The sequence below is a fragment of the Euprymna scolopes genome, chromosome 9 (assembly GCF_053919585.1).
Source record: "Euprymna scolopes isolate OS-2025 chromosome 9, ASM5391958v1, whole genome shotgun sequence".
Lineage (NCBI taxonomy): Eukaryota > Metazoa > Mollusca > Cephalopoda > Sepiida > Sepiolidae > Euprymna > Euprymna scolopes.
Window position 1 is genome coordinate 38,661,263 of NC_136490.1, and position 19,905 is coordinate 38,681,167.

The following is a 19,905-nucleotide window of genomic DNA, read 5'->3' on the forward strand; positions in this document are numbered from 1 at the left end:
AGAGCAACAGCAAAATAAGTATTCTTTGAAAGAAACTGAAGAAAAGTACTTTTTATTGCAAAGAACATTGTTTCAATAGTAATAAATAAAAATTGGCAGAATTTGATTTGTGAGATGCATTGCTATTTAAAACTAATTTGGAAAATATGATCAACTTATTTTTATATATTGGATTTTAATATGTTGTGCCCATCAAAATTTATTAATGGAGGAAAATCAACCATGAGAGATAATTTTTTTTTTCATTAAAATCAGGCAAATATCACATGATGTAAATAAATGAATTTGACGTTTTAAAGTGATAAAATACCAAACTTTTGGCCTTTGGGCTGAGATCCGAGTGTAGTATCTGTTCTGATGCTATACTTAAGTTAATTTGTACTTGGTCAATGTAGGGAAAACCATTCCATAATTTTTACTTTTGCCTACTACTAGAGTGCCCACTTTAGGGAGAGCTGGTTTACCCCCACATTAAAAACTACCCTGTGTCACATATTGCTTTCATGGGTAAGCAAATAAATATCAGTACCAAACTTTTGGTAATTTTAATTCATCAGTTTTGTGAATGGCGTTTATTACGTTTTAACTGTAAACTCTTCATATACACATGCAGGGTAAAACGATAAATTTGTTGCGCTGAAGAAAACAACACTACAGCTTTGTTTTAAAACTTTTATTGAAAAAAAAATCAGTTCAGGTAACTTGATTATGCAGTAGAGCTGGAATCTATTCAATGTAGCCGCCTTCAGCCTCAATCACCATTTCGATACAGGTCTGGAACTAGAAGGAGCATGCTTTTTCCACAAGTGCCAGTGGGAGCTCAGTAAATACTTGGTGGATGGTGGCGATCAGGTTGGTTTTGGTGTTTTGGGAGGTGATGTTGGTGATGTTCTCGACGTATGATCAAACGAAGTAGTCCTGCGGGTCAGGGGAAAATGGTGGAGGAGATTGAGAGAAGGGTACAAAGTCGTAGCACTCCTTTTGATGCCAAGCTTGGGTCTCTTTGGATTTGTGAGCCGACACCAAACCCTGCTGCCACACCCAGAGTTTGCCAGTAGCCACTTGATTGCACCAGGGGATCACCCCATCCAGGTACACTTTGGTGTTGACTTTCAAGCCAACTTTGAAGATGTGAGGTGGCATGATGTGGCCCTTACTTCAAATCACACCAAAGACCATAACCATGAGTCATCCGATGTATTAAGCTGTGCCCTCAAACGTTGAACCATCCAGATTTGCATTTTGAGGGTGCTGGCAATGGTTCTGTTGTCATAACTTGGATCAGTAGAGAGCATGAGTTGTACAGTGGTGCATCTCCGATCTTACTCGTTGAACATTATGTCACTTTCAGACATCATAGAAAGCTCCTATCGCTCTTGAGATTTATACACAACTGGCTAATTAGTAGATTGTCTGCAAAAAAAAAGAAAGGAAAACCAGCTTTTCATCAAATGGAAATGGAATAAAGTGACAATTTTATCATTCCACTTTGTTCACGTAACTGTTTCGACATCTCTGAAGATTTCCTGGACATTATTTTATCACAGATATTTATTATTGTACTAAAGATGCGTTAATCAATATTTGTTTGTCTAAGGTTTTTTTACATGTTTTAATGACACAAAATGCTAAAATATTTCTTCGTTTAGAGATTGAGTTATGTTCTGTTTTAATCCATTTTAATTATTCTAATTAATCATAATTTGAAACTTATTGACAAAGTCACCCATTTCTTACCAGTTTCAGTCTATTACTCTCTCCCTCTCTTGTTTGACCCTCTAGGTCATATTTTATACAGTGTTTATCTCCTCTTACTTCTGCCATTTTCTCCCTCTCTCTTTCTCTCAGTTTTATTATTTCTGACAGCTAATAAACAAACTATAAAACCAGATTAAAATAGTCCATTATAAACAGTCGGGAATATCACTACAATTAGTAGTACTATTTAACCCATAGCTGGAGATATAACAAACCAAAAGAGTAATTTTAGATTTTGTGTTTTTAACACAAGTTTTAATTTAACTGGCTTTGCAAACTCATTTTTTCCATCAAACTTGAGCAACCGGTCACATTATTTTCTAGAATAATTGATATTTGTAATCCGTACAACATTTTATAAACACTTTAATCATATATTTTTCTGATTCTAAATATTTTTTGTATATGTAAAACTTTTCACTGATACTAAAGGGTTTCCTCTTTTTCTTTTCTTTTTTTTGTTTCCATAGGTTTTATTGGCTAAGAATGGCATCTTGATGATGGGCCAAAGTGCCTCAACAGACCAAGCAGATATCTTGGGCAGTCACACCACCACCAGCAACACGGCAAATCGAACCAGCATTGTGACGGACAACTCCCACACTGAGCTTAAAGCCCAGCTACAATGCGATGGCAAAGGCATGAAGACTTGTCTGGAGCTGGTTTTGTCCATGAAGAATGGTAAATCTGCTAGTGTCGAGCCATCAACAGAGACCGATGAACAGAAGGTTAAACCTGAGAGCCGGGGTGAAGGAGGAGAGCCAAACCTCAACCAAGATGGCACCCCAGCCGAGCAGCAACAACCAAAGCAGTCGTCAGACCCTCCAACGCCAGCAAGTTCTGAGAAGGACACAGCAGATATGAAAATTGGCAAGTCGGATTCAAACGACCAGAATAAATCTAAGTTATCAGATGATGCGAAAAGGCTAGTCTTTAACAAAAACGCTAATCTCCATGACGCGATTGGTGCGTTAATCCGTAACTGTATCACTGAGACTAAATTTTCACCTGACCATGGTCAACACAATTCCTCCGATGCAAAACCGACAAAAGAGGCCACTGGTAATGTGCAGTCTGATAAAAAAAGTTCAATGAATGCTCCTTCCTACAAGAACCATGAATCAAATACTGTTGACAACGCCTGGAAAACTCCAGGTGGCTACTATCCAAACCACCAGCCAATGCTTGTTGGACCAAAACAAGGGGCTGTTTCTGAAATTTCAGAAACGGTCGCCCCTTCGTCTAAGTCTTGGAAAGGTTCAGGTGAGTTGGCACGCAATGGTAACCAATCCTCAAAACCGTTGATGCCAAAAGAAAAGATGCACCCATCACCAGAATCTGTGTCCAGAACGACTGCCACCGGTGGCCAGAGTGTTGTTCAGTTGCAGGCCTTCATTGATAAATGTCTAGAAAACACCTGGCAACAACAGAAAGTTGGCATGAGTGAGAAACTGACCACCATTGGCAAAGGTCAGTTTAACTACGGCGGTGAGATTACAACTGGGGATCAACACCAACAGCATTCTACTCGCAACGGGCATCAAGAAGAGGTTTGCATTCAGTCAGAACGTGCACCTGTTGTGCAACAGATGTATCATCCGAGTATAAATCAAGTGGCTTATTATTCTGAAATGGCCAAACAAGACCGCACATCAAACGGACTTGACCCGTCCTCTATGAGGAAAGAGATAAATGACTCTCGGTATATACATCCATTCCAACCTAATAATAAGGGCATGTTAGAAGGCATTCGGGATATTCGCCAACAACATCATCCTCATCAGCAGCCACAACACCCCCAGCCTCACTCTCAGCAGCAGCAGCAGTATTACACGGGAAGTGAGATGGCAGCAGCTGCTATAAACCAAACCTATTCCAATATGATGGCTCAAATGCACCCAGGCAGCGCAAAGTCGAACCCGCACAGTGCGGGTGATGGTTTTGAAAGTGCATTTGATGCAAAGGAACTGATCAATAAGATCTCCTGTCAGGCGAGAGCCATCAACAAGTTCTTCAGCAACTCTGGGGAACCTGCTGAATTGTCGTATCATTCTGCAAAGATGGGTCAGCATCCCACGATGAAAGTCAGCGATCAGCAACAGGCCGACTATGCGAATAAAACCCGTAGCATGCACTCTCCAGCCAATAACCCATCACATATGATGAATCGCGCTCAGGAGAATCCACTAGGTAGCCTTTCCAACCACAAACGCATGATGTATGAAGACGGGCGAGGTATTAGCTATATGGAGCGACTCAACCATGCCGCAACAGGAAAAGACCTGCACCAACACACTATGTCTCCGAACTACCGTCAACACAAAGAAGACCCATCTAACATGATGAGTGATATGCACCACTTACAGGCTAGTGTTGCACCTGGCCAGAGGCTGCAAGGTGACATGCAGCAGAGAGTCGCGCGCTTGAACCAGCAGCAGCAACAAGATATGATCATCCGCAGTTCACAATCAGGTATCATGTCCAAATATCCTGACTCCATGGTTGCACACCAAATGTATGGTCAAAAAGATCATTCTACTGACCGCATACCCCATTACCAAACTTCTCCCGGTGGGAGCATGTCTTCCGTCACTGGAAACGCAAACAACCCTGGGATTGTCAGTTCATCTCCGAGTGCTTCACATGCGAAAACGATGGAGCGTATGCTTGCGGCACCTCATCAGCAGCCCCAGTACATGCAAACCCCTGGCGGTAGCATCATAAAGTGGGATGATCATGCAAATCTTAATGCTCGCTATCCTCAAATATCACCCCAGTCGGCCCAATCAGTAAAGATACGGGGAGCTTCCAATGCTAGCATGCCTAGTCCTCAGGAGGGAGATGTCATGATTACAATGGCTGCCTCAAAGAATCATTCTCCGAGGACCCACTCTAATTCCTCACAGTCTGGTGGCATGTTGACTCCTTCATTCATGTCCCCGTCATCTTCACCACTTATCCATCATAAAGATAGTGCTGCTTCGGGAACTCAGAAATTGCAGACCCATTATATGGACAGCTTAGGAAAAGCAATTGGTTCAGCTCCTGGGGACAGTGCTTTGCGAACATCGGCAGCTGCTACTGCAGGTGGAATGGTACCACAACGAAGGCACACTGTCTCTGATATGGCTAACTATTCATCAGAACCTTCAAAATTGCAGCATGCTAGTATGCGACCACTGTCTGCACCCGATTCTGCAGTAATATCAACTGCTGCTGCAATTGCCATGCCAGCTACTATGGTTGGTAGGAAGCCTCGGGTGGAAGGGGAAAATGTGCTCGATCTATCTGTGAAACGGAAGGCCGGTGATGGACCACCTATAGCAGCTGGTAATATTCAGGCAGTTGTTGCTTCTCCTTCGGCACCTCAATCAGCCTCTAATCAAGAGTCTCCGCTTGACCTTTCAAAAAAGAAACCTGAAGAACAGTTTTTGATGATGGGTAGTGGTGGGAGTCGGGGTTGTGAAATTATATCGCCGGGGAGCTCATTTCATGCTGCCACAGCTGCAGGTGGCGCTGGAAAATCTGTACCTGCCAATATCTTGTTAAAACACCTTGAATACAGTGTTCAGAAATATTGCAGCAGCATTGGTGGCAGTAACCCTGGTACTGGTGCTGTATCGCTAGGTCCAAACATGCACCAGAGTGAACGGGTAACACCCCAGTCGGCAGCAGGAGCACCACAAACCAATCCTCTCCACCATCAGCAACAGCAGCACAATGCACAACAACACTTGCTCACAGCACAACAGCACCATCAATCTCACGGAGCTCATCCCCCACAACAGCACTACCAGCAACAGCATCACTCCCAAACACAGCAGCAGCAACAGGCTTACCAGAAACAGGGACTAGCAACCTCACAAATGATGATGCCTCATCAACAAGCACGTAATGCTGAACTCGCCCTGCATCCTACATCACAGTATATCCCAAGCCGTAAGGATTTTCCACATGGCTATATTACGCCAGATGGTCATCATAGGCAATCGCAACAGAGCTATCCCATTTTCCGGCAGCCTACGCTTCCAGCTCTTCCTAAACATGGCCCTCATTTGCAGTCCCAGCAACCGCTGCAGCAGCAAACACAACAACAACAACAACAGCAGCAGCAGCAGCAACCACCACAGCAGCAACAGCAACAACAGCCACCACAGCAACAACAGCAGCCAGTTGTGCAGCCACAGGCCTATCAATTGTCCCCAGTGGCTGCACCAGTTGCTGCTACCCAAAATGTCAGTGCCTATCCCCAACAAAACATGGAATCTGCTCAAAACAACCACAGAAGTTCAAAGTCTGCAAACTCTACAAATGAGAAGCTTGATAACAATTGCTCAAAAAAACATGACATCTCAAAACATGAACCCGTTCAAAACCTGTTGGGGAACCATGCTGCTGACGATGTTCTCTATCTTATATGTAAATTATGTGGACAGACTTATGGCAGTCCATACAGTTTTAGGAAGCATTTCAGAAACCAGCATGGCTTTGAACCGCGCCCGCACCATACGGTGGTTCAGTCTATCTCTGCAACTATATCATTGCTAAAGGGCAAGCCGCCAGAAGCAAATGTTATGGTGAAGAACGAAGATGCTCTTCAAGCCAAAGGTGTCAGTAATCCTGGCAACGTTGCTGACGGTAGGATAAATATCAAAAAGATTGAAATCGAAGATCAAAAGTTTGATGTCGACCTCTGTACTGCAACGAATAGCTCTTCATTTAAGATCAATCCAGAGGATGCTGCCTCCCAAAACAGAAACCCTCTGGAGAACCCACTCTCCAGTCAAGAAGAAACCAAGTGTCTCGAATGTCCGGAGTGTGGCAAGCAGTTTCAGCTCAACGACTTCGGGTCTTATAAAAAACATTGCCGTTCGCATGAACGAAATAAACCCGGAGGCGGCATCTCTGAGTATGCGTTTGAAATGTCATCTCAGATGTGGAAGCGAAACCTTTCTGCGGACACAGAAGGGAGACAATGCTCGTCTGTGCCCACCCCTGAAACAATATCAAAAGAGCGATGCCCGTCAGACTCTGGCTCAAGTATCTCAGTTGACAGAGTTCTGCGGCCGAGCTCGTACAGTTTTGATACCCCCAAATCTGATATATCATCCCAGTCGTCAACTGCTGGCTCTCAAAATGATAACAGTAATGATACCAGTAAAGATTACCCACTGCTTTCGATTCATGACATCAAGCAAGAAAATGACCCCTATGCTGCTCAGCACAATAAAACTAGTGAGTTGTCGCAGTGGTCACGGACTTGCATAAAAACAGAGGCTAAATGTGTTGACTCAAAAGACGGTGAACAGCCACCGGTCATTACAGATGACCCTTGGTATCCTTCAGATGACTCTAGTGATGAGCATCGACTGAAAATTGTAATGTCCGAACTGGACGAGGGCAGCAGTGTATCCGTAAAAAAAGAAGAGAATCCGGACACTGATCTGACCAGTGATAAAAGTTACTCCCACAACATGGACTCTTCAGAAAGTTTCTGTGATCAATCTCTTACTTCTGAGCCTAGTATAACCAACGTGGCACCTGGTGGTCAGCCAAGTGCACTCTCTGCCAGTTCCCTGGCAGACAGTAACTCCAACTCGTCATTAAAAAAACAGTCGGACGTTGTAAGTGAATGTGATAAAACTGAGGTTGATAATGAAGATGATGGAACATTTACGTATCGGCACAAGAAATTTCAGAAATTTGGGAGCCAGTTAAAGCGGAAAGACAGTAACGCCGCGACTGATTCTCAGGATAATGCTGTTGATTCAAAGCGTAAAAAGGCGACAGAAGTTGGATAAATAATTTTAAAAATGAAAAAAAAAAAATTAAAAGAAAGAATGACCTGGTCAGCCATTTGGGTGCTATATCCACTCGATGGTATAAGGGTACTTTTCTAAGTTTCTTTGCCATCGGACGGTATGACCGTTATATTTTGAAACTTATTGGGAATCTACCTTTTTTTTTTCTCCAGTGAATGCATAAGTTAAAATATTAAAAGATAAACACAATAAAAAGAATCTTTTAGCTTTGCTAGAATTACGTTTTTGAATGCTGCCAAAGGAGTGTATCTAATTTTAATAGACATGCATAACGTATCGGTGTGTCTAATAAACAAAGCATGACGAAAACAAATTAACAATGGTCTAAGATCTGGACATTTTAACTTGAATGTGCTGAAAAAAAAAAAGAAACAAAAAAAAAAAAAACTTTTTCCTTATATTTCCAGTATGGTATCTGTTATAAAGGTACTTTGTTGTATTGTATATTTTTTTTAATTTGTTGTTGGCACTGTTATTCTTTCCCCCCTTGGCCTCCCCGCCCCCCCCCCATTCTCCCCTACCCCCCACATCCCTACAAAAAGATTTGACATTAAATATTTGGTTAGAATCCAGTGGAAAACAATTTTACAGTTAGGACAAAACTAATAAAGGAAAAGCAAACACAACAAAAAAAAAAAGAAAAGAAACAAGAAGCTGTTAAAAAATATTTTCTGCTGAGCAAATAAACATTGTTTATTTTATATTTTTTCTTTTTTTTTTTTTTTTTTTTCAAAATATGGGAAGGGAGAACAACTAAAAAATACAAAGACTTTAAAACCCTCATTTCAAAAAGAAAGAAAATTGTGATAAAAATGGAATTCAAATGATAAAAATATAATGCATTCTGCAAGCAAAATCTTGGTTACATTTTTCCCTCCCCCACCAAAAAAACAAAACAAAAATACACTCATTTTCTTCTATTAATTTCTCTTTGCTAAATTTCTTGTCATTTCTCTATGTATGACAACTATAAAGAGTTCTTCCCACTCATTCAATCCAACATGCATATGCGTGCCCTTATAGCACAGTCATTTACACATCATACGTCTTTCTTTTTTTTTTTTTTTTTAGTTTAGTAAAGTAAGATTCATTCAGTTTATCCTTGAAAATACCCCAAGATTATTTTTAGAATTTTGATTTTTACGTTCTTTTTTTTTTATATATATATATTCATAGACTGCAGCTTAATTCTTGATTTATGTTTAACAGAGTCGTCCAAAAAAACGGCAGTGGTACTAGTTGTAGAAGAGTAAAGTACCGCCACGATGGTGCTCGTAGTATTTGTCGCCCCTGACATTATCACTGCCACTAGCAATAACCAAATTAGTCATACTCGTTATTGTAGCTGTAGTCTTGCTTGGTTGTTGACCTCCTTAAATAAAAGGACCCTTACGCAACCAGCTTGTATAGTATTTCAGGGGTCACTTCTAAGTGTCCTTCAAAATATTTCTGCCTTACAAGTACCTGAAATGCTCTGTCCACATCCGTTAGACTCTTTCGCATTTCAACAGTATTATGAAATATATGATGCAGTTTTGTTTTTGGTTCATTTGTTTGTTTGTTTTTTTCGTAGTCGCCATTTTAATTATTTGTGTAAAATTAAACTTTTATTTTAAAAGATTTTACACAGGGCTTATATACAGTTATTGAATATAGATGGGCTCTACATGTAGTGAAATAATCACTTGAACAGCATATTAAGAATATAAATTGGCATATATTGTAGCCTTAGGTTATTTTCATTGGTCTGGCATAATAAACCAAGGCAAAACAGCAAAGAGTTAGGCTCTCGGTTTGTTCTTATTGAGGCAGCAGATAAGAAAAGATTTAGCCTTAACGTGTCATTCTCTTGTTTCTTGTGTGCCCATGTATAATCATTTGACCTTTAACTCGCTTCAGTATGCATTCGACATATTCATGTCCTGTTTTAAAGGCTTATCTCACTTGTTTTGCGTCTGTGTGAGTCTGGCCTAAGGACCCTGGTCCTGAGCGCTTCTGTCGGTGTATGCTTTTCATAACGTAGAAAGTGTAATTAAATTTGAAGAGCTTTTGAGAAAGATTAGGGAAAGACTAGAAACGTTTTATACAAGTTTTTTTCTTTTGACAGATTAGTTAGAATGTTATCTAAATCTTATCAGGTTTTTTTTTTTTTCTTGAAGACATATTAATGAGTCCCACGATGGCCAACACCATGAGAGGCTTAGAAACGATAGCTGAAATGGGTAGAAATTGCTTATTTTAGATGACAGCTCAAGAAGTATTTGTTTACATTCGACTTGAAAATAACCATGCTATGGGTTTTCATTTCAAAAATAGATAAAGCACTTACTAATGACTAATGATGTCAATCTGCAGAAATCATTTCAACACCTTAAAGTGTAAGATGAGGATCCATTATGACAAACTGTTTTTATAGCCCGGTTGAGGTTTTCTTTCTCATTAAAACTAGTTCCATTTTAAAGGTAGGTTTTAAAATAAATGGAAGTAGTTTCTAGTTGGCAGTCTTTGTGTATTCTTGTGAATATCTTGTTGACTGCTAGTTGTGATTGATGCCGCAAAATATGAAGATCTCACAGAATCTCTCCAACCACTTCCATGATATTTTGTCTCAAAGGTCTTTCAACTGGTCATTAAATGGTGAAATTTTCTACATATTCTTCAATACTTGTGCAGCTTCTCATACAATTCCCAACAAGTATTGAGATAGATTTATGTATGTTATTTCCCTGTGTTTACTGTCTGTGAGTATTTAGAAAGAGAGAGAGAGAGAGAGGACAACATTGTTTTGGGGGGGTGAATACTGTCATAAAACTGAAGAGGGCGATTAGCAAAATGTAGCTTAATGTTTAGCTTGATTGATTAAAGGCCACAATAATGCAATGCTTGGTGAGAATTAAACTCATTCTTATTGTTACATTTTTATCTCTGATCAATCAAGAAACCAAATTAAGTCTTCACATACTGGTTTTTTATTTCTCTGCACCATCGTTGTTTCCCTTTGCTATTTCATGATTCGTCTAGTGGTTGTCAATCATCTTATCTATTTAACTAGATAAATAAACTTCTTGTGCATGAGTGACACAAGGAGACGTTTGCTGGGTTTTCTTCAAGGTTTTATTGCTGATAATATGGAGAGAGAGACTACATAACTAAAATTATTTCCTTAACTTAGTTTTCTAACTTGAGAATTGAGAGACATAGACGGACAGAGGAATTGGTAACATCAGCTGAGATTATCAGTTTCTACACCATTTGGCCATGTCTGATGCATATGGCTTCCCGAGAGAGACTGATTAGAAAACTTTTGTTTCTCTCGCTTGAGAATGTGATGTCATCATATCCTCATATCGTTCGACTGTTTTGTCTACGGAGCTTGACCTAGTACCCCCACTTCCTCACATTACAATTCTGTTTGCAGTTAGGTTATCCTGTTGTGCACTAAGAGTGATCTTTGTCAAAATTCACACTAGCTAACTTAATCACTATTTACTGGCATAAGGTCCCTACTATGTAACATTATTACCTTAGTAACCATTGCTCTATTATAATATAGGATTTTTTTTTTTTTTTTTTTTAGAGGAGGTGAACTTTAAATTGACAACTCTGATTACATATTTGGCAACTATTGCTTATTTTGAGTTCGGTTTTGTTTGGCAATTCATCATAAAGAAGCTGACACTCGAGTAGCATTTGCAAATTGTGTAAATTTATTTTGAAAATCATTTTTAAACATTTGATGGAACAAATAATTTTACAGAATGAATTTGTGATTTAACCCCATTAGATTATTTTCTTTGGATATATGTAAAGTCGCATGTCTACACTGATAAACCAGACACTATAGACCACTTGGAAGACAATATCTGACATGTTATTGCCAAAATACAGCCTAATTTAATGCTGGTATTAATGATGACATTAATAGTGATGATGATGATGATAATTGCTAAGTCTTTTGTAATGCAGAACGTTTATTTAGTATCATCTTCACCTTGAGGGTTGCATTGGTTTATAAAATAGAAAAGGAAGTGTAAACTAGTGGGGAAATAATAAATCAGATATCAATTTACTAATTTGATAAATCCAACGGTATAAAAATAGAAGAAAACTTGAAACAAGATATTGATTACGTAAACAGGAAACCGAGAAAGGAGCTCATTCTAAACAAGGGAGACAATCTTGACTGGTCTTATAGTTCTCAGAATCTAAACTTGAATAATATGTGGGACAGACTCAGCGTTAAAATACATCTGATAATAGTGAGTGTCCTTGAAATGAAGTTTTCTTAATAAAATGATCCATTAGAAAAAATTGCCTCAAGATAATAATAGATTAATTGAATATAAAATGATCCCAATGTTAGCAGAGTCATTTGTCACTATTTAGTTGCCTCCCAACAAGGGCAAAGTTAGACACAAGATCAGTTTTTAATGTGGGGAAGAATTCAGTTCCCAAATAAGGGAGCACTGGAGCATGACAAAACTAAAAATTGCCTCTGTCTAGAAAGATTCTTCTTCACTGAACAAGGACAGAAAAAGATAAAAGTGTAGTATCAGAGCAGATGCTACACTTTGCTCCTAGCAGGAAATTAGTCGCTTGTCATTAGACTAGATAATAGTAATCTTTATAGTAACCTCCCTCAAGTTCACACCAAAAGCTGCTGCATGCATTGGTGGCTTCCATCTTTTATGCGTGGACTTTGGTGGCAGAGTTACAGAGGAGAATACAGGTAATGAGAATGAGACTGCAGAGGTATCCTTGGCAACTCCTGCAGAGATCATACCATTAATGAGAAAGTCTGCCATACCATCAAGAAATGTGTTAGTTAATACAAAGATCTGCTGACCACCAAGAAGAAAAGGAAATTCTGATGGTATTGGCATGTAACAAGATCGGATGGACACTCCAAGGTTATCTTCCAATGAATTGCACAGGAATCACAAGATGAGATGGGACAGGGCAAGCTATAGAAAACATGAACGGATGACGATGCTGGATCAACTGTGAAGGAAGAACCTGGGTACAGAAGTGGAGATAGTTGGTACTACACTCATTGTGGTAGTACTCTTACAACCTTGATGGCGTTTTTCTTTTTACTTTTTTCACTTATCAAGGCCTGAAGGCCACTTGAGGATAAGGGTTTATGAATGTTAGGTAATAGTGTAGAATTTGATTATGTATGGGGACGGTTCAACAAGAACTTGTTTACATTGGATTTGAAGGCTATGTTGTATTCAACCAGGAAGCAGGTCAGCAGAATAGTGTTCCAAATTCAAGCAGTTCTGAGAAAGAAGCTTTCATGGAATCTGTGTTTATATTTAGGCACAGTTAGAGAGTGGGGTAAATTATATATACTGGTTGTAGCTAGTCGGGGTTTTTGTGAAAGTTTGGCAAGGGGGGAACTATAGATTGGAGTTCAGTCAAGCATCTGCCATGAAAATAGTGATAGAGCAGAGACAGGCTCGCGGCATCTCTTCTGTGGGAAAGAGGTTGCAGGGAAGAGTAGTAGTAGTTGTGAACAGCGTCTTATTCAACATTTAGTTGTGCATATAGGAAACTTGGGAAAGAGTAATTTCATGCGTACGTATGTAAACATGCATCTAGATCGAATTGCTTAACCGTTGGAATATTATTGCTTTTTAAATCTACAAGTATCTCAACCATTGTGAGGAAACTATATATTAGAGTTTTCAGAGGATCGTTTAATTTAATGCTGCACAGTTATTATTCTCTATTTGTAAGCAGCTTTTCTTTCTTTTCTTTTTTTTTTTAGAAGGATATTGTAGTTTGCTTGAAGCATTTTGTGAAATGTGTAAGGAGTTGTGGTTGAAGGCTATGTCAATCCAGTTCATAAGAAACACCGGGGACACAAGTTAGCATATAAAAGAAAAGAATAATACTATTAGGAGGGATTTCCAGTAATTTTCAATTATGTTTATTTACCAATATAATGTGTCATACAAGATGGTAGGTGTTGATATCCCTAATTTTTTAGAGTAATATCTTTTCTTCAGAAGAGAAAATAAAAAATATATATATAACCGAACCGGATATTACATGACACCAATACGGCAGTCGTTAACGTGCCTAAGTACACACTTTAGGCGTAATACGCAAAAATTAATTATTTATATGCATTAAAAAAAAAAAGCTACAATAATTCTCAACCATACTTAATATTCATCACAACTTGTATCCTGGAAATTTATTTGACAGCCAGTTGATGACACTGACTTCCTGAAATGAAGAAATAAATAACAAGAAAAAATAAAACTGGCAAATTATAGAACAGTTGTACACATTTCTTTTATTTTCCCCTTGAAGAAGAGATACTACTCTCGAAAATTAGGGACATCAATGCCTACCATCTTTGTATGACACTTTCTGTTGTTAAATGAACGTAATATAATTGAAAGTTATTAAAAATTCCTTATAATATTATTATTCTTTTACTCATGTCCATGGTGTTTCCTACAAACCGCATTGATATAGTCTTCAAACACAACTTCTTTTACAGTTTTGTCTGCATTTCTTTTTTTTTTTTTACATCCTTTTCATAAAAGGCTTTATCACATTTAGGAATTTGAAATTATGTTTTGTTTATGAAACATGCAGATTGAAGGGCCGCATCTTAATGAATCTGTTTGTGTTTCAAAAAAAAATGAAAAACCTGGTTTTGTTTGTGCAGCTTTAAATGATTTTTATTTGCCATAAGTAAAATGAATTTCATCAGAGCCTTGACAACTGATCTAGTCTATATTATATTTTTCTTTGTCTGTCTGTCCATTTCATTTTTGTCTCGGAAACAACTGGACCAATCTGCCTGAATTTTTGTACAGACCATTGTTATGATAAGGTGCAATGAACTAATTATTATGGTATCCATTCAATGCTCAGTTAGGGATTAACATGGATTAATCACCACAATGCCACGTTTATTCTAGAAGTTTGGCACAAAGTATGCATTCTAAGTCAATTGGGCTATAACTTTTACCCGTTTTTAACAGGCTAAAACGTCTAGTTTTGTTAATGGTTTTCAATTGTTTAATCTGCAAATCAAAACGAATGATAATCTCTAATCACGGTCCAAGTGGCCTTTTCCTCCTCCTCCTCCTGTCTGAATAGCTTCTGAAGAAAAAGAAAATTTATAATGAACCAAAGGTTGCATAATTCCACCTACACTTCTAGTTTGGCATTGCTTAAGTTCAGTCTCAAGGGAAAATCCAGATGCTAAGAAGCACTGCTGGGATGAGCAGAGAATTAGTGTCATTTTAGAGTTTTCTTTCTCCTTAGGCTAGTTAATAATAATAATGAGCCTAGTCTACTACTTCATTTATAACTAATCGAAGGGCAAATGGGTTCTAAAGGGTATCAGAGAAAGACGAGTTTACATCCTCTTCCAAACTGAAAGCTGCTGCTATTTTTTAAATAGACACCAACATAAAAACTGACTATAAAACCTTTTGTAATCTGACGTGAACCATAACCAATACTATTTCCACAATATTTATGGGATAAAATGAATTCTTAGTTTAAATAAAGTAGTTTTCTGGCTATAACTATAAATTTTTTGATAATAAATCCGTTCATTGTTCATAATAGTTGTAACACTGTCCTGGTTATCTCCCTTTCACTATAAATCTTTAGTATCACATGTATTGAAGCTTTATAGTAAAGGGGGAGGGGGTAGAGAATTCCTTAATACCACAGTAATAATACCACGTTTAAAACTTTATTGAATGGGAGTGTGGGTTCTTTGTAAATCTTTACATAACTGAAGCAGTCCTTTCAACTTCTGAGCTTGGGAATATTTGTATAAAACTTACAACCTTCACTCTCTCTCGCATTCACTTACTTTCTTTCTTTCCTCTCTCTCTATCTCTCATTCATTCACTTTCTTTATTCATTCCCCCTCTATCTCTCCCTCTTATTCTCTTTACTCATTTCCCTCTCTATCTATCTCATTATGTTTATTATTATTATTACTTATCTGTTGACTAAATAATAGAGAAAAGTTTGGTCTCTCTTCTCTCTCCTCAACTCATCATCAAACTCTAATTCTAAAATATTCCTTCTCCATCCTGCTTTAATACAAGATGAGAATAAACAAAAACGAAAACATCATCTTTTATCATCTTTTCTTGATATTAAGTGTTGGAGCTGGATACCCGGCTTCACTGCAAGTCTTGCCCTGCTGCCTTGGTTTGCCAGAGTGAGAATGGATGACAGTTGGCTGACTCAGTACCTCAGACATAAAACATTGTCTTTTGATTTCCTGCAATGTCCAAAGTGTCTTGGTCATTATCTCCCTCTCCCCCCCCCCACAATCTAATATCCCCATTCACCCTCCCCTACTAACAAAAACAAATTTCAACATTGTCAATACAGACTTCTTTACTAAAGTTTTTTTTTTTTTTTTTTTTTGTACTTTGTCACATCGTGTGCTGTATTTAACTGACCACCCATTGTCCACTGGATTCTACCATCACCCACGATTCACAGACCTCCCCCCACCCCATCACCATCGCTGACTCTTGGAGCAGATCCTCCACTTTCTAAAACTTCATTGCCTCACACACTTTCATTCATTCTTCAACTTCGAAAAGTTTTTGATTCTTGAATTTTATTTTATTTTTTCGCCTTCCTTTTCTTTTTCGTTTTTTTTTTTTCTGTGTTTTGTTCTGCCTCATTGCCAGCCCCAGGCTGATTCTGTACTCCTGCTGTTAATCAGAACACTTGGCAATCAAAATGGCAAAAATACAACCAAAAGTGATCAATGACCCATATTGGTCACTTAGCATTTGTTTTATTTTTGTTTGTTTGTTTTGTTTTTGTTTTTTTTTTGTTTTTTTTTTTCACCACATCCTCACAACTTTACCAAACTCTGGGATGTTTGCCGAACCTTTATTTCCTGGCTACACATCCTGCCAGAGAAGTTTTTTTTTTTTTTTTTGACCGGCGGTGCTACACCACTGTGACAATGTTCGATCATTTAACTGTTTGCCTGGGGGGAGGGGGATTTGTTCTTTTTTCTGTTTCATTTTTTTTTAATCTTCTCTAAAAGCAAAAAGAAAAAGAAAAAAAACAACAACAATAAAAAAAAAACTTCATCTTTTAAACCCAGATTTCACATGACATGGACAAGGTGTGTATATTTCAGAATCTCATCTGTTAGCATTGCTGCTGACACTCTCCTCCTCCTCCATTATTCATTATCTGCCCCTTATCAATCATTGCCATGTAATGACACTAGGGGTCTCTGATACTTATAGACCTCGTTTAACCTGCTGCAGTAGTAATTAAATTATAGGGCTCTTCAGTGATAACTTTATTTTTAATTTAATTTTTTTTTTATTATTCCTGCTGCTATATATAAAAAAAAAAAAAACTAACAAAAAATCTTGCTGCATCTGCTATTTTTGTGGTCTTTTAACTGTGTTACTGCAATAAAACGAGACTTTTGTTATTAGTCATTATATTCTTCTTCCATTTGTTGATACAGAACAGCGTCTGCTTCATTACAAGTTCTTCTCTTGCTGTAGATAATTACTTGGATTTTAGATGCTGAGTGGACAATGGCCGTGTTATATGGTTTCCTCCATCCATAATTGGTGTACTGCTGAAACAAGTTGCATTTTCTAACCTGTGACTAGTTTGTGAATTATCTACTCGATAAACACTCGTATGCAAGTGTTTTACATATTGCATATATATATATATATATATATATATATATATATATATATATATATATATATATTAGACATACATACACACACACACACACACACACACGTGCATCTGGGAAAAGTATGTAAGCGCGCGTGTATGTGGGTCCATGTTGTATGCATCTTTTTAGCTCCCTTTGAAATTTCTTTTAAACTTTTGAAGTCTCCCTCCTCGCCTCTTCCTCACCCTCCCCCCCAAAAAAAATACTCGCACATTTTGTTGTAAAAAAAAAATTTTTTTTAAATGTACGTGTCTCCCCTTCCCCACTTGTGACCATTGATTAATCTTCACAAAGTACCCCCCCCCCAAAGACAATAATTAGCTGACCAGTTGCTTACTGCTGTAGGTTGACCAAGTGTTCTGAGGAGGCTGGAACAGATGGACTGGCTTCATACCACCGGTGACAAATTTCTTATTTCACCAGCTACACACACCGTCCCTGGAGATATATATATATATATATATATATATATATATATATATATATATATATATATATATAATTATTATTTTATTTTGTTTTCTGAAGGGGGAGGACAGCCTGTTTTCTTTCTATTTTTTCCTAATCTATTAACTATTACGAATGTGTTCCATAGTTTTATTCTGTATTTTCAGAAATAACTTGTGAACTTTTAATAGTTATTCCGACTGCTGTTATTATCATCATCATTATTATTATTATTATTATTTACCAGTGTAGTTAGCCTCATTACTTCGTTTGGAAAAATGAAAAAAAAAGTAACAAAGAATTTTTAAGATTCTGCAAGTTTTAAAAAATAAAAACAATGCATTTTTCTTCCTTTAAATTACCATGACAATGCATGATAAGAATGTGTGACTATTTGCATGCGTGAGTATATGTGTGCATGTGTGTGTGTGTGAATGAAATAGGCTCTTTTATTTGGTTTCCCATTGTAAATGTCTTATTTTAAATGTTTGACAACATTAACATTTTTTTAATTTTGAGAAAACAGTTACATAAGAGCGTTAAAATAAACTGCAATAATGCACTTAGTCACGTGTGTGTACGTACTTATGTTATCACCTTTCTGCGCACATTTTTTTGTTTTGTTTTAATTGAAAATGCTGTCACTAAGGTAACAAAAAATTAGACTTTACCCATTTCAGAATGAATTGTTCCAAAATCAAATTCTGTTGTCCCGTTTTAGAAAGCCTATTTAAAAATTCCATTCTTTGCATTCTTTTTTTAGTACAATATAATTTTAAAGCATTGATTGTTACAATTTTAAATGACTAAATTTTAAAAAATGAGATCGGTCATGCATTTAATTTATTGAATATTTAGCTGATAATTATTTTTATGGTGAAAAAAAGAGACTTATTTAAAAAAAATAAAATTGTTAAAATAATGCATTAAAATGTTAAAACATTTGGTTCATTTATTTTTATATTTTTTAAATTTAGCTGAATATTATTCTACAATAAGAAGAGAATATTTATTGTTTTTAAGAGTTAGTGTTAGAACTTTTCATACATAAAAAAGAGAGTAAAAAAAAATGTTTTTTTGTTTTTTTTAAATATTTGGTCTGAGTATACTTTGATTTGCCGGAAGTATTTTTTTTTAAGAAAAAATACAAAGTGCAATAGTCAAATAGGAATATTTTAAGGTTTTTTATATATATTTCCTTAATAAATTTACCAAAAATCACCCATTTTCGATGTTTTTTTTTTTTATTTAGCAACGATACTTCGAAATAAATTATTTTTTACATACACAAATAAAATGTAACACTATATTTCAAAATAATTATTTTTAAATATACAAGTGAAATGTAGCATTCTTCTTTTTTTTTTTTTTTTTAAAGATAACTTTATTTTCATTAAATAAAATAAGTTTTAAGAATTGTAACAGACATTAATATATTTCTTGCAGACTATTATCCTCATCTTTCTTAGTTGTTGTTTCACGACGTTTCGGCCAACTATTCCTTTGGTCTTCGTCAGGTATTAAATAACTTAATAAATAATACTCATCTCAATAATGAATTCCAATTAAATAGTATATGTGACAGACATATTAGAATATTTTTTTTTTAAAAATGCATAAACTTTGGACTGTCTTCCCTTTTTACTACTATGACTCTTCTGAAAATGAAAACAAAAATACTTCTGGCAAGTTAAAGTGACAGTGACAATTATTTTGGGGGAAGAAGAAAGTCATTTTTGTTTTTAAATATATAAAGCATCTATGTACAAGTTAGAAAAGCATTTCATCCAAGGCATGAAAATTATTAAACAAAATGTTTTTACTATAGGCTTTAAAAATAAAGGTACAAGATTCAATTTGAAATTTATTTATCTTCAAAGTGCACTTTTATAAATTTTACAAAGTAAGGCATAAAAATTTAATACCTTTGTAAAATGTATAAAAGTGCACTTTGAAGATAAATAAATTTCAAATTGAATCTTGTATCTTTATTTTTAAAGCCTATAGTAAAAACATTTTGTTTAACAATTTTCATGCCTTGGATGAAATGCTTTTCTAACTTGTATCGTATCTTTTTAAGATTATATTTTATTTAATTTATTAATTTGGATTAAAAAAAAATTAATGTGGTTTTGCATGTATTTATAA

At 36.6% G+C, this 19,905-nt stretch overlaps 1 protein-coding gene across 6 annotated transcripts in view; it reads left to right on the plus strand.

The window, feature by feature from the left end:
- LOC145284502 (uncharacterized) overlaps positions 1-19,212 on the plus strand; it is a 424,059-nt gene extending 404,847 nt beyond the window's left edge. For all 6 annotated transcript variants that reach the window (XM_080133383.1, XM_080133382.1, XM_080133384.1 and 3 more), the window contains one exon: positions 2,229-19,212. In XM_080133383.1, the coding sequence (XP_079989509.1) occupies positions 2,229-7,559 (5,331 nt within the window). In that variant the 3' untranslated portion in view covers positions 7,560-19,212. The remainder of the gene's footprint in view (positions 1-2,228) is intronic.
- Positions 19,213-19,905: the final 693 nt, after the last annotated feature.